The 15,292-nt window shown below is 42.5% G+C and overlaps 1 protein-coding gene across 1 annotated transcript in view; it reads left to right on the forward strand.

Moving 5' to 3' along the window:
* The first annotated feature begins 9,726 nt into the window (after positions 1–9,726).
* NOTCH2 (notch 2) overlaps positions 9,727–15,292 on the forward strand; it is a 175,669-nt gene continuing 170,103 nt past the window's right edge. Inside the window, exon 1 of the mRNA XM_010832827.1 lies at positions 9,727–10,038. Within this exon, the coding sequence (XP_010831129.1) occupies positions 9,966–10,038 (73 nt within the window). The 5' untranslated portion in view covers positions 9,727–9,965. The remainder of the gene's footprint in view (positions 10,039–15,292) is intronic.

Genomic DNA, 15,292 nt, shown 5'->3' on the forward strand with positions numbered 1-15,292 from the left:
CAAATTGCCAACATCCACTGGATCATGGAAAAAGCAAGAGAGTTCCAGAAAAACATCTATTTCTGCTTTATTGACTATGCCAAAGCCTTTGACTGTGTGGATCACAATAAACTGTGGAAAATTTTGAAAGAGATGGGAATACCAGACCACCTGACCTGCCTCTTGAGAAACCTATATGCAGGTCAGGAAGCAACAGTTAGAACTGGACATGGAACAACAGACTGGTTCCAAATAGGAAAAGGAGTACGTCAAGGCTGTATATTGTCACCCTGCTTTATTCAACTTATATGCAGAGTACATCATGAGAAACGCTGGGCTGGAAGAAGCACAAGCTGGAATCAAGATTGCTGGGAGAAATATCAATAACTTCAGATATGCAGATGACACCACCCTTATGGCAGAAAGTGAAGAGGAACTCAAAAGCCTCTTGATGAAAGTGAAAGAGGAGAGTGAAAAAGTTGGCTTAAAGCTCAACATTCAGAAAACTAAGATCATGGCATCTGATCCCATCACTTCATGGGAAATAGATGGGGAAACAGTGGAAACTGTGACAGACTTTATTTTTGGGGGCTCCAAAATCACTGCAGATGGTGACTGCAGCCATGAAATTAAAAGACGCTTACTCCTTGGAAGGAAAGTTATGACCAACCTAGATAGCATATTCAAAAGCAGAGACATTACTTTGCCAACAAAGGTCCATCAAGGCTATGGTTTTTCCAGTGGTCATGTATGAATGTGAGAGTTGGACTGTGAAGAAAGCTGAGCGCGAAGAATTGATGCTTTTGAACTGTGGTGTTGGAGAAGACTCTTGAGAGTCCCTTGGACTGCAAGGAGATCCAACCAGTCCATCCTAAAGGAGATCAGTCCTGGGTGTTCTTTGGAAGGACTGATGCTAAAGCTGAAACTCCAATACTTTGGCCACCTCATGCAAAGAGTTGACTCATTGGAAAAGACCCTGATTCTGGGAGGAATTGGGGCAGGAGGAGAAGGGGATGAAAGAGAATGAGATGGCTGGATGGCATCACCAACTCGAAGGACATGAGTTTGAGTGAACTCCAGGAGTTGGTGATGGACAGGGAGGCCTGGTGTGCTGTGATTCATGAAGCCACAAAGAGTTGGACATGACTGATGGATTGAACTGAACTGAAGTAGCCAAGAATGCAGGATTGATTATAACTATTTGAAATGTCATATGAAGGAACAACTGAATAAATATACCAAAATGCTATCAGTGGTGGTATTGCAGGTGATTTTCCCTTAATTTTTAGATAGATATATATATAGTTTTGGGCTTCCCTGATAGCTAAGTTGATAAAGAATCTGCCTGCAATGCAGGAGACCCTGGTTCAATTCCTGGGTTGGGAAGATACCCTGGAGAACGGATAGGTTACCCACTCCAGTATTCTTGGGCTTCTCTTGTGGCTCAGCTGGTAAAGAATCAGCCTGCAATGCGTGAGACCTGGGTTCGATCCCTGGGTTGGGAAGATCCTCTGGAGAAGGGAAAGGCTACCTATTCCAGTATTCTGGCCTGGAGAATTCCATGGACTGTATAGTTCACGGGGTGGCAAGGAGTCAGATGTGACTGAGTGACTTTCACTTTCATATAGTTTATACTTTTAAAAAGATATGGCAATAAATAGAATTGGTTCTTTCTCTCCTGGATTTGTCTCTTATTAGGTACACATAGAAGGCAGTATTTCAGAATAAAAAGTTGTCGTGTGGAACCAGCCTACATAATTGTCTGACCTTCTCTTATGTGGGAGGCAGAAGCAGGGAAATAAAGTCCTTGAGATGCCCTAGGGTTTGAGGCTGACAAGCAAGATATTGGGCATCATGCTATAGGGGAGCACAAGGGAGGTATACGATTAAGCTCTGTCTCACAAGAAGCTTGGGAGACCAGGCTTAAAATAAATGAGATGAGGACAACCTATTCACTTCTTAAGTTGGTGGTCTGAACAATAGATGGGATTGGATCTCTCAGGCAGAGACTTGTGGGCAGGAATATATACCATGCTGAAGTCAACCGTGTGCCACTGGAGGTGGTCAGCTACATGGGCTGTGCCATTGCTTGGCAGGTGTGATCCTGGGCAAATTCTCAGACTCCACTTTGTCTGTGAAGTAGGAGTAATAATGACTACTCATAAGCTGGCTGGAGCATTATAAACAATCAAGCAGGTAAATTGCTGGATGTAGGGCCGGACACTCAGGAAGTGCTCCATAAATGTGAACTGCTGTTATCATTACTAATGATTGTTGTTATTATTATCTATAAATATTTATGATGGAGGAAACTGATTTAGAGTAGGGGCACTCTGAGTTATTGGGAGGGACTTCTGGGAGGTGTCCTGAGTGAGGGTCTCTTTTACCTCTAGAATGATGCTGTGGCTTCACCCCTGCCCTTTAGGAGGGAAGAGGTGGCAGTGTAAGGAGGAACTCCACACTGGTTCTTCTTTTTCTAGTGTTCGTGCTACTTCCCCACTTCTACGCAGGTGCATATTACTCCAGGGCACTCTTTCACCTTCCTCTCCCACTCTTCCGTTCTGTGTTTCTTCTCTTCAACTCTTCTTACTTCCCTTTTCTTCTCAAAACCCCAAGTCGTGGACGACCAAGGAACTCTATTAAATCTTGCATGTTGCAAGTTGGCCTTTTCAAAACTTGAAATCTGCCTACTAATTCCAGCACTTGGAGCTTGCAGAAGTCAGTTTGTGTTCATCCTATCTACTCCTTCACTTACTTACCAATATGTCTATTCCCCCAACCATTGTCTTGAGTAAATACTCTGAAATTATAGTCATCAGTAGATAGGCAAATATTCCAGACCATAGGAGTTCAAATAAAGAAGGCTCTTTTGAGCTAACTATATCTTGCAAAATAAACCAATGGATGTTGTAAACTGTCCACAGAGCTTTTCTCAGCAATGAGGTATACTTTCCTGGACTCAGATATAGATTCTAATGTGGAAAACATTCTCTGTCTTGCTAGCATCTGTTCTTCTTTTCTTGCTTAAGCTTTGAGTAAGTGTGATACAAGGGATAGAGTCAGTGGTTTGAAAGAAAAACAATTAGGCCTGTGGTCTGAGCAAGAGAACAGAGTATTCGTATTACACTGTTCTTAACAGAAATCAGAATAATTAAAAACAACAACAAGTTTGTATCTAGCAGATCCACCTACTGAATTCCAAGTTCACAGTCCACCCCACACTGGCAAATAATAATGATGTACTTTCAGCTTTGTTGGAAACTCTATTAGTATATATTTACAAGGTCATTATCTTCAGCAACAGATACCTACTCTGAGCCCAGCAATTACCACCTCTGTCTCTGCACACATTAGCACACATACACACCACTGATTTGTACTTTCCTATAAAATTACTCTTTCTCTTTTTAATTAGAATGTTTTCAGAGCAAACCCCATCGTTAAGGCCATGTACACTTCCATTGTAAATACCTGCTGCCACCCATTAATTATCTCCTGATGAATTACTCTAGAAGGAACTTTTTTTATGCTTACTTTCCTTACTCTCCATGCTCCCGTCCTCATACTTAGTTATTAACTACTTAGAATTCCACATTAGTGGACTTGGATATGAGCTGCATTCAGATAGTTTAAAACATTTTTCCAGACTTCAAGGTGGAAACTTTCTGTATGCCTGGACCTCACTGCTCAAGAATTTCTTGGCTAATTGTGAGGGAAGAAAATAAGAATACTGGGTGGAAACAACTGCATAGTTTATGAGAACAAACACCTTAACATTTCACAAATATCCGGAGTTGCATAACCATTTTAGTGACTGAAACACTGCAACTCATCCAATAATATTGTGGTTTGATAATTGCACATTTGTGGACTTATGCTGTTCTTGAACTAGGGTCACATGCTGATACACACAGTTTAATTCTCTTTTACATCATTATATATAAAAAGTATATACTCATTTGACACTGAAGCATAAAATATTGATACTTAAAAGAAAATTTTAAGTCAGGAATGCTCTAAAGTGAGCATTCTCATACTAACTTTCCTGCTTATCTCATGGATAGCAGGGAATTTTGGATTGCTAATTAAGTTTCATAAGTGATATTTTCATACGGTATGTAGTACATACATATGTAGAAGATTTAACTATAAAAGGATAATCTTAAATTTTCCTCTCCTTGACATCAATTAAATTGAGATAATCACATTTCTAAAAGGGCAAAAATATGTCAAGGAGCTCACATTACAATTTCTTATATTACCCATTTGGATCTTTGTGCAGCTGAAAGGTCTGACTGCCTCCTAATTCTCAGAGCTAGTTTAAACCTTGAGATTAACTCCTGCCTTCTGTAACTTATCCTTTGTTTGGCCAAACTCATGGACCTCTCAGAATGTGTCTTTATTGGACACTTATTCCATGCAAGAGGTAGAACTGACTACTGTGGGATTATAAATATGGATAAGAAATGGCTCTTCTGTTTATACCATTTACAGTCCAGTTGTATAGGCCACCTCAGGTCATTTCCATAGTGCTGGATAGAGACAAGACGAATTGAAAGCAGCCTCAGAATTCATCCCAGTGTTCTCTACTTTCCCATAGCCCATAGCGCTTTATCACTGCTGTCGTTACGTTGTCTGTATGTTGGCCTCCCCCACTGCGCTGTGATCTCTGGAGAACAGGGACAGGGGGCTGATTCCTGTCTGCACTGCCATGGAGTCAAGGACATGTTTTGCAGAGGGTAGGCTCTCAAAAAATGCCTTTAAAGAATGCATTCCCTTGCTTAGGTTTCCTAGTTATAAGTAGGTCGGTTTGTTCTGTTCCAAAATGGAAGTGATACGAAGCTGTGTCCAGACCTCTGCCCAGAGGTCCCCACCCTAAATATTATTTTGGATGTGCTTCACAGGGCTGCAGATGGGATAGTGGAATGAGACAATAAGAAATCAGAAAGAGTCGGGTTTTTGTCTCAGCTCTGTCACCAATTACTTCTATAACCTCAGGCAAGACACTTAAATGCTCTATCTCAGTTTCTTCATCTGTAAAATGGATACTAATGACTGGCTTGGCTATTTCCCACGACTGCTTTGAGGATCAAATGAGATAATACACTTAAAAGTGTTTTGGAAAGCCTAAAGCACTGCACGAATGCAAGGCATTATTTTCCAAAAAAATCTTCCTTTTAATCCCTGCTTCCACAAACATTTCATTACACATTCCTGGGTTCCTGGGTTGTATGGTGAGATGTATAGAGTAGCTTGATATATCAAGATATGAAGTAGATTGATATATCAACCTATGCTTGATACGTACTACAGAATCTCTTCTTCAACGTGTATAGTGTTTAACTAATTCAGCATTGGATTGTCCAAACACCTAAGCTTTCTGTCAGCATTGTACCTCTCCCCAATTCATATATATATATACACATATACTTTTCATTAAACATTTATTTAAGACAGGTACTGTTGAGCACTTATGTGTAATAACTACTATACTACAAACTGGGGCAAAATAGACAAATAACACAGGATCTCTGCCATTGAGGCTTTTTTCAGCTTATTGGATCTGAGAGAATAAATTGAGAACCAAGTGCCTAATTCTGCATTTATCTTGGGAGGCAATTTTATGTGTGAGTTATAATTAGTAAAGACATATATGTATATTTTCAGTTTTGGCAAAACCAAAACTAGTGGTGGTTTTATTCACATTTTTCTACTGCTGATGGTCTGTAGATTTTAGTTTGGTCTTGGAGACTGAGTTTTTTCCCTAGATGAAAGTTTGTGGGATCTCATTTTCCTATCTATCAGTCAAATTATAGAAATTTAAGAAATGGCAGTAACTCTGTTTAGTTACAGGATCACCTGAATATTTTCCTGCCAGTTCCTCCTATACAGTAGAATTTGCTTTGACTAGAAGCACTGTCCTTGGGGGAAGGCCATTCCCCAATCTAGTTGAGTATTTAAACTGCTGAATACATTTTGGGTTGACATCACCAAGTAGATCCTGGCATCTTATGTCCTCAGATGTACCTCAAGATGGTGGTGTTTGGAGACGCCACCACAAGACCCCTGGTTTCTGATACGGATCATCTAAATGCACACAGTGGAATTTAGGTTTAGCTTTGGGGATAGACCAATAGCAGAAAGCATATTTCAGTGCAGTTCCATTCTGGTAATCAGTCAGGCTCCTCCCAGCTCTCCTTAAAGCAGTCAACAGCCATGGCTGCTACTCTGCTGAACAGTTTTCTCACTTCAGCTACATTGCTCTTTTGCCTACTTATCTACTCCACCAAACCTCCTTTTCCTTCTCCTGTCATTCCTATATCTGGGAATAGCTCCGTATACTTCAAGACACTGAGGTCACTGCTGACTCCTTGGTCTACCCTTCCTCTCTCACCTAAGCAGTTACTGGTCTTAGGAGTCAATGCTGGTCTTTTCTGTACATCTGGAGCCCCTGTCTAAGTTCTTATCTACCTGCTGTAGGGAATAATCTCTCATCTCTATTGTCCACCTACCTCTATGCTTGTTCCCTGTGCTTGATATAGATTAGACCTCCAACCATGAGAAATTGTCTCTTCTTTACCTCATTCATCTTCTGGTCCTCCAGTTCTTAGTCCAGCTATTGCGGTCTGCCAGGAATCTTTCCCTGACCACCCCTGTTCTGGGACATGACACACAGTCCCTCAGCTGTGAACTCACAACATTCCACTTGTCACATTGGATATTGTCAGTCATTAATACTTGTCTCTCTTTCTTTATCCCTCAACTCCTCATATAATATTTAGACCATGGTAAATATTCACCAAAATGTCAGTTGATGGGTTAAACTTACTTGCTCTCATCTCCCAGTCTTTGCTGATTCCAGTTTCTTCCCTTGATTTTTCAGCTCCCTTTTTGTTTCATTTTTAGCAATTTATATCCATAGCTTTTTTCAAAACACATTCTTTCAAATACCTCTTCAGTCATAGCCTTCTATTTCCATTCAGAATATTTACTCTGTATTACTTTTGTCCTTATGGGGTCCTATGCAATAAATTTAACACAATAACAAATCCAACAAAATTTATATGTGAACAAAATAATTGCTTTTCTTGAAACAGTCACCTTGAGAAATCACATACTTATTTTAATAATGTTGTCATAGCCACAGTCATTTCTGGAGCTCCTCTTTGGGGGTGATTACTTTTTACATTCTTCTGGCATATTTTAATAGTGACAAATCTAATCTTTGCAGGTGATTTTGAAAATTTGTATACAGCCAAGTCATTAAGAATGGTATTTAGTGAGTAAGACAAATGATCAAGCTGGTAACCCCATAGGTCAACAGCTAAAAAGTAATGTTATCGACTCTTTCTGAACACATTTGTAGAAGGGAAATTCCAAAACTATTTTGACTAATTATGTTATTTTTGAAAAGAGTTTCTAGCATCTCAAGCTGACTACTTTCAATAATAGCACTCACTTCTCTATTATAAAGTGCTTATTAAAATCCAGTTTGGAACTTCACAGACCTGTGATTATACTTGTTTTATTACACTTGTTTGGCATTGTTTTATTGTACATTCTAGTTCTTATGTGGGGCTTCCCTGATGGCTCAGACAGTAAAGAATATACCTGCAGTGCAGGAGACCTGGGTTTGATCCCTGGGTTGGGAAGACCTCCTGGAGAAGGGAATGGCTACTCACTCCAATATTCTTGCCTAGAGGATTTCATGGGCAGAGGAGCCTGGTGGGATACAGTTCATGGGGTTGCATGTGATAGATACTGGGAATGAATAAGGCCATGGTCCTTGCCCATAAGAACTTCTGATCTGGTTGGGAAGATAGAAACACAAACGATCTTGTGTGAAAAAATAGATAACAGTGGAAGATAAAGAAGCAGTGCAGTGGAGGGACTGTCTGCGGGGTACAAATTCATCACAGTGTCTGTAGATCCTTCTCAGGACTGAAGGATGAATGATTAGAAGTTCACCAAGAGGAAGAGGGAAGGGGGCTACAAGAGTCATTCCAAATCTGGGGACAGAAGGTACAGAGATTGAAACAAGAAGTTATGTTTGGGGGAATCTCAAGTCATTCAATACTGTTAATGTGTAAAGTTCACAGTGGGGCTGGGAGGATAAGATTTGGAGCCCAGTCAAGTAAGGGCCTTATATTTACTATTTTTAGAAGTTTGGCTCCCTATAGGAGCCAGAGAGAGGCTCTGTGGGTAAGATTCCCCTTCCCAACAGGATATAAACTCCCACATCCAATTAGTAATAGAGGTTTGCCTCCCCCCCCCAATTTTTTTCCCTTCTTTTCCATTCTGGCATTTACCTCCTTACTGCAGGCCTTCATCACCCCATGCCTGGACTGTTTCACAAGCTCCTGACTAGTCCTTGGACTCCAATTCACCTTTTGCTCCTGACAGTCAATTTTGCACAGGCTTATCAAGCAACCTTTCTTTCCTTCAAGTCTTACTCCTGTTCAAAAACCTTCAGTGGTTTTCTATGACCTGAGAGATAACCGTACCCTCCATCCCCTGCTTGTCAGTCAAGAACCTGCATAATCTGGTCCCAACCTCCTCTCCCTCCTTGACTCTGGTCATTGCTAATAATGCCAGACTCATCTACTGATTCTCTTATTTGCTTTCATGATGGCTCTCGAATGGAATGCTATGCTCACACAAACTTTTTGTTTATTTCAGTTCTTTTCTTACAATAACAAGCCCACTTGTACCCATACCTGATCACATCCCCCACTCTCCTGTCAGGAAAGTAAGCATTATTTTGGTTATATTCTCTTACTATGTACTGTGTGGTATGCATCCATAAATAATATAGTTTTTCTTTGTATCTCCTTGTTAGCTTTTTAAAACTATCACTTTATCTCTATCTCTCTAGATAAATCTCATATTTATCTCTATCTATGAATATAGTCTTTTCAATTGTACTACATTTCAGTTTTAAAATATACCATACATTATTCATCCATTTCTTCATGGGTGGGCATTTAGTTTGTTTCCAAGTTTCAGATATTATCATCTTACAATGGGATATCCTTAGCTGATCTCCTTGTCCTATGCAAATTTTACTAACTTTTTAAGATTCTGCTTTCATCCCAGCTCCGCTATGAAAGAAGCAGCAAAGTCTCGGTCCTCAAAGCTAGCTTGTGCATCATGTGTCTTTAGTATCAGCCCATTGTACCAGGCACACTGCGGCACACTGCTACACAAAGTAAGGTACTTAAGAAATGTTTGCTAAATGAATGACTGAATGAATGAAGGGTGCAATACAGCCCATTCGATGGCTCTGCTCATTTTAAATGGACTTTGGCGCCTTGGCTCCCATAGCCTTCTTTGACAGCACTGGTCCTTCTCTGTCCCATTCCTCCAGCTAGCCGGGGAGTGTGTGGATGTGTGGTTGTATATGGGCGATACCCATCTCGCTGGATGATGTCTGTCTCTCCCGGAAAGTTCACTACCCTAGTGATTCAAGTTCAGAGTCCTAACACAACCCCTGGCAAAGGCCCGGCCCTGAGAGACGCTCCAGCGCCGAGTGAGTTAAGGCGCGTCCGGACTCGACGCGGGTTGGCAAGCCTGGGGGGTGTCTGAGGACTCATAGTAGATCCCTCCGCGCGCAGCCCGGGCCGGCGCTTCTTCCTGCGGGAAACCCCTGGGTGCCGAAGGCGGCGGGGCCTGGCCGCGGCGACAGCGGGGCGGGGTTTGAGGTGGGAGGAGGCGGCCGAGGCGGAAGGACACACGAGGCTGCTTCGCTGCACACCCGAGAAAGTTTCAGCCAAACTTCGGGCGGCGGCTGTGGCGGCGGCCCAGGAACGGCGGACTTGGGGTGCAGGCAGTGGAGACACTGAAGTCTGAGCTTCGGGGCGCCGCGCGAGGCCGTGAGCCGCGGAAGTAGGAGGAGGGGAGGAAAAAGTGGGGGCTCCCCTGTCGGGACCCCCTCCCCATGTGGATCTGCCCAGGCGGCGGCGGCGGAGGAGGAGGCGAACGAGAAGATGCCCGCCCTGCGCCCCGCTCCGCTGTGGGCGCTGCTGGCACTGTGGCTGTGCCGCGCGGCCCCGGCGCGTGGTGAGTATCCGACCGAGGGGTGCTGTCCCCGGCTCCCCGGCTCACGCCCCTCTGGCCCGGCTGGCCACCTGGGGCGACCATTCCCATCCTTCCGTCCTCCACTTGGCGAGAAGGCCGGGCTCGGCCGTCGGCGTGCAGTGAGGCCACTTAGTTCCTAAAGTTTGGACAGCATCGGACCGCTCCCTGGGTGCGCCCCCTCCCCCTCGCCCCTCGCCGCCTGCAGCTCCCCACGCCTTTGGGTCCCACACACGCCTCCTCGGCCGGAGGGAGGCCGGGCAGCAAGCCTCAGCAGCTCCCTTTTTTGGAGCACTTGAGTTCGGGGATTGGGGCAATTTCGCCCATTTGGCTCCGTGTTTCCTGGGGTCGGGGGAGAGCGGGGGGCGGGCTGCCTGGGACAACCATCGCCAGCCGCGGACCGCAGATGGGCTGAGCGCAGGAATGCCAGATTCTGGCGTGGAGGGAGCGGGGGCAGGGCGTCCCAGCCCAGCGGCTTGCACCTTCACAGCCAGACTCAGCAATGCTGAAGGAAGGCCGACGGCGTGAATGGGTGGGTTTGGTTTGGATGGGGACAGGCTTTTGCTGCGCGCCCGAGTTCTGACGCTCTTGAGTTCCACGGTTCCCCACGAATCCGATGTGTAAAGTTTGGCTCGAGTCTTTGAAAGGTGGAGGCAGGAGCAGTAGGAAAACTGGTGTGGCTGCATGCTGAGCCACATGATTTAAAAATCTCTACTGCTGTTATTCTTTCCGAGGCGCAGAGCTCGGGCGCAGTTTCAGAGTCTGTGTCCAGCCTCAGGAATGTGGTGTGACGATCACCAACTCCTCCAACCTGGCAGCAGCTAAGGCTGTTCTTTTGGCATGGTTGGGGGTGGGGCAGGGGCGGGTGAAGAAGAGTGGATACGTTAATTCAAAGTGGTGCCTTCCAGAGCTTCTTTTTGGTTGGATATCTGCAACAGTCTTTCTGAACACGGTTGGATCGTGGAAAGGAAATCCAATCGTATCTTACCCATCCCACCCACAATCGTAGAATCCAAATTTCTTTCCATACTGTTTCGTGGAAAGAACCTGGGCTTTGGAGCTCTGCGCTTTAATCCTAGGTTCAAATCCAGCTCTGTTGTATGAACTCACCAATAAAATGGGAATGAAATTACTCAACTAATAGGATTAATTAAGAGAATGTATGTTACACTGGTGGCAGTCAAAAGGTATTCAGAAAGTCCTTTGCAGGCAGGACTGTGTTGTTTTTTTTTTTGTGAACTCTCTGCTTCCAGTGGGATGGTGGCTTGTGCATGTTTGTTGAACTGAAAGTGGCCCCTTCTTTTCCTAGCTTAATCTGAAGAAAGTTTTACCTTTACCAAAAAACTTAGTACTTGAGCTATGACTCTTTGCAAAGAGAAAGTAATGAAGATGATGGGCTTTAGAAAGATTTGCTCTTTGTACATTGTTAACAGGCAGTCGACATGCCAATCACAGATGTTGAAAAGACATCAAAGTTATTTATCACAATGCTGGGTTGTTCAACACCAAACCTTTCTTGGAAAGTTCAAAGTCCATACACCTCCCGGTCCCTAAGAATTTCAGAAGTGGACCAAGGTGCTGTGTGATGATGAACCAAAACATATGATAGTATTTTTGCCTTTCCTTTTTCTCTGAGCGAAAGCTTTAGTAAAGTGTAAATTTAGGATAGAGGAATATAAACAATGGGCTAGTCTGAACATTATAATCCTTGGTCTACCATTAGCTTGTTTTAGTAAATTATCTTCATGTTCTGTCATCTCATCTATGAAAGAGAACCAGAAATCACTTATTTAGAGAGTTGGAGGGAATAATATGTTTCCAAAGTGATTTGCTAAATTAAGTGTTTAATGATAAGACATGTCAGGAATAGGATAACTGATACACAGGGCTTCTCTCATTTTAGGACCTATACTTCTGCCCTGATGAGGTACTGCTCTTACTAGCTAGCTTTCAGATGGACAAGCTGAGTGTTAGTGTTAGCTCAAAGACAGGATTTAGATATTTTGATTTCTAGACAGGTGTTCTTCAGAAGCTAAACTACATGGGAATGGAAGAGATTAAAAAGCCCTTTTCTTGGTACAGATCTTGAAACTTTTCAGAGTCTAGTAGTGAAAGCTTCTTGAATCTTCTCAATTTATTATCATTGTGTTTTGCCAAGGTATCAATTATAACACACCCTTTTAAACTTTTGAGTGTTCCTGTATTTGGCTAGTGGCCAGTTGTTAATTTAAACATGACTGAATTCCTGAAGCAGGGAGCTGTCAACCCATCTGTCTGATTGTCTAAACAGCTATCCAAGACCACCCCTTGCTCCTTGTTTTCTTTTGCTTTGCAATGGGAAGTCACTCCCTGGTTTTGGTGCCTGCTACACGATTTCTCAGTTGAATTCTTCTCTTGCTTTTAAAAAAAATCACAAAGAGTAATTGTTTATTCTTTCAGATGAAGATAAAGTTTACCCTAGAACTTGTTTCTTCTTATTCTTTCTGTTTTATTATTATTTCTTTTTGGGGAGGGAGGATGAGAGTGAATTTTTTTTTAGTCTCTCTTTTTCCTGATGTTTTTGATTTTTTAAAACTATCTACCCACATTCTTGATATCTCTGTGCCATTCCCACTCTGCTGCCTCTTCTGTGAGCTGCTTATAGCCTCGAACAGTAGCTTTTGGTTCACCTGAACTGTAGTTGCTGACTTCAGGACCTTTAGAAAATGTTTGAATTCAGTGGGATATGCTTGGATGCTTCAGACCAGCCTTACAATACATTTAAAAAATATCACACCCACAGAAATTCTATTTTGCCCACAAAATTTGCATTGATCTAGTTCCCACTCTCTGATGCCATTCCTAGTGGTCTCTCTCCTTACCTGGTCCACTGTGATAGAACAGAGCTCCACATCCTGGCTGCATCAAAGTCATCTGGGCTGCCTCTTGGCCTCAACATCCAAGGATTCTGGCACAGTAGGTCTGAAATTCCGTATTTTGAGATTCTGTATTTTTCAAGGTTTACAGGTGATTCTGGTGCAGTAACTTGGTTGGAGCCCAGTCATATTTCATTATTCTCCAGCAGGTGTGTACCTGGGGTCTTTCCTTTTTAATGTTAATAATTTCCAGAACGAACGTGTTCTTAATCAGCCATTCCAGTTTTTAACCCTTCTGACTCCCAAAGATTTTTTAAATTGGTGACATAAAAGCTGTAGAGTAAATAATATCTTATATAAGAAATAATAAGTACTGTTTCATCTTGTTCATCTGAGCACAGTGGGTCCACATTGTCTCTTTAGAAGGGCTTCTTATATATATTTACATGATATTATTATAAACTGCCCCCTTACTTTCCTCTCTGTTATCTGTTTTTCTTCAAGTTTCATTCATATGTATCATTTTTGGACACTTTGTCTATTGGTCCTTAATGGTTTTAGGGCAAAAAATTCTAAGCTATGATTTGAACGAGAATATAATCAGATTTTACATTATACTGATACTGTGCATACACTTTTAAGTGCTTCCTTTCTTGATTTCTCTTGAACCACAACTTAACCTTTTATTTCACTCCCACTCTTTCCTTATTCTCCTTCTTTCATCTTTCCTTTCTCTGAAGATGACTTGAAGCCAAAGGATTTTCTTCTCCTCTACTTTTCTTTCTTTATCTGTCTGCCATATGCATTGTATTTGGGGAGGTTCACTGGTCTAGGAGCCAGAAGACCAAAATTTTTCCTCCAGGTCAGCTGTTAATTAGTCTTGTGATCCTGTGGGAGGGGCACTACTTTGGTCCTCCATTTGCTTAGGCACTTTGTTCATAATCACTGAGCCCATTATGGACACGTTGAGACAAGAGTCTCTCTCCTGTGGTCCTCAGTCTAGTGCCTTGTCCACTCTCCACACCTCTTCCATCTTTCGTATGAATGAGCTCATGCACACACACACAAATCCTCAAGTGCCTCTTGAGGAGAAGAATTGTGTCTTTTCATTTGTGTTTGTTCTAACACCCCACCCATCCATGGGGTCGCGAAGAGTCGGATGAGACTGACTGCACACAGCACACACAGCCCCTGTGCCTAGAACGGTGCTTTGGCATCTGATAGGCACTCAGGACGTATTTGTTTCATTGAACAATTACTTTTAGTAGTTTTCTTATTCTGGACTACTACAATACTTCAAGACAGTTTTTTTAAAAAGTAGTACTTGCAAAAGTTATTGCTCACCTTACATTTGGGGAAAACCGAATTTTCCCCTTCCCCAGATGTTTTATTTAAATTTGCCGTTTTGAATTTCTGTGTGTGTGTGTGTGGTGGTTTCTTCTCTCTCTTTTTTTCCCTGATCACTTCTGCAATTCATAAAGGTCACTTTTACTTTGGAATTTAACCTCACAGATGCTGGCATCCACCCTCTGCCTCTCACTTGAGTTGCCTGTACTGCTTCCTGTATTACTGTATTACTATGGCAGCAATTTCTGTTATTTTGTCCAGAGTTTCCACGCCTTATTGTAATTTGGACATTTTGAGGACTCTTGGAATATATTATTTTTAAAATTAGAATTAAAAAAACCCTTTTTTATATTGGAGTATAGCTGATTAACAATGATGTATAGGCTTCCCTGGTGGCTCAGTGGTAAAGAATTCACCTGCCAATGCAGGAGACACGGGTTTGATCCCTGATCCGGGAAGATCCTACATACTGCAGAGGCAACTAAGCCTGTGCACCCCGACTATTGAGCCTCTGCTCTAGAACCTGGGAGCCACGACTACTGAGCCCATGTGCTACGACTACTGAAGCCGGCGCGCCCTCGAGCCTGTGCTCCACAACAGGAGAAGCCATCACAGTGAGAAGCCTGTGCATCACAACTGGAGAGCAGCCCCTGTTCTCTGCAACTAGAGAAAAGTCTGTGTAGCAGTGAAGACCCAGCACAGCCCGAAAATTAATAAAGTTATATAAAAAAGGATCTATTAGTTACAGGTACACAGTAAAGTGATTCAGGTATACCCGTACAAATATCTTTTGTTTTTCAGATTCCTTTCCCATTTAGGTTATTATAGGATATTGATCCAAGTTTTCCTATGCTTTACAGTAGGTCCTTATTGGTTATCTACTTTAGTAGTATGTATATGTTATTCCCAAATTTAGGATAATTTGTTTAGATGATTTTTTTTTGAGATTTATTTCCTTGTGAGCTGCATATTGTAAACTTGAACTAGACCGAGCAGATATTTACATTTAGTATATTTGTTTTTTTCGCTCCAAGAGG

The sequence above is a fragment of the Bison bison genome, unplaced genomic scaffold, assembly GCF_000754665.1.
Source record: "Bison bison bison isolate TAMUID 2011002044 unplaced genomic scaffold, Bison_UMD1.0 scf7180017862278, whole genome shotgun sequence".
Classification (NCBI taxonomy): domain Eukaryota; kingdom Metazoa; phylum Chordata; class Mammalia; order Artiodactyla; family Bovidae; genus Bison; species Bison bison.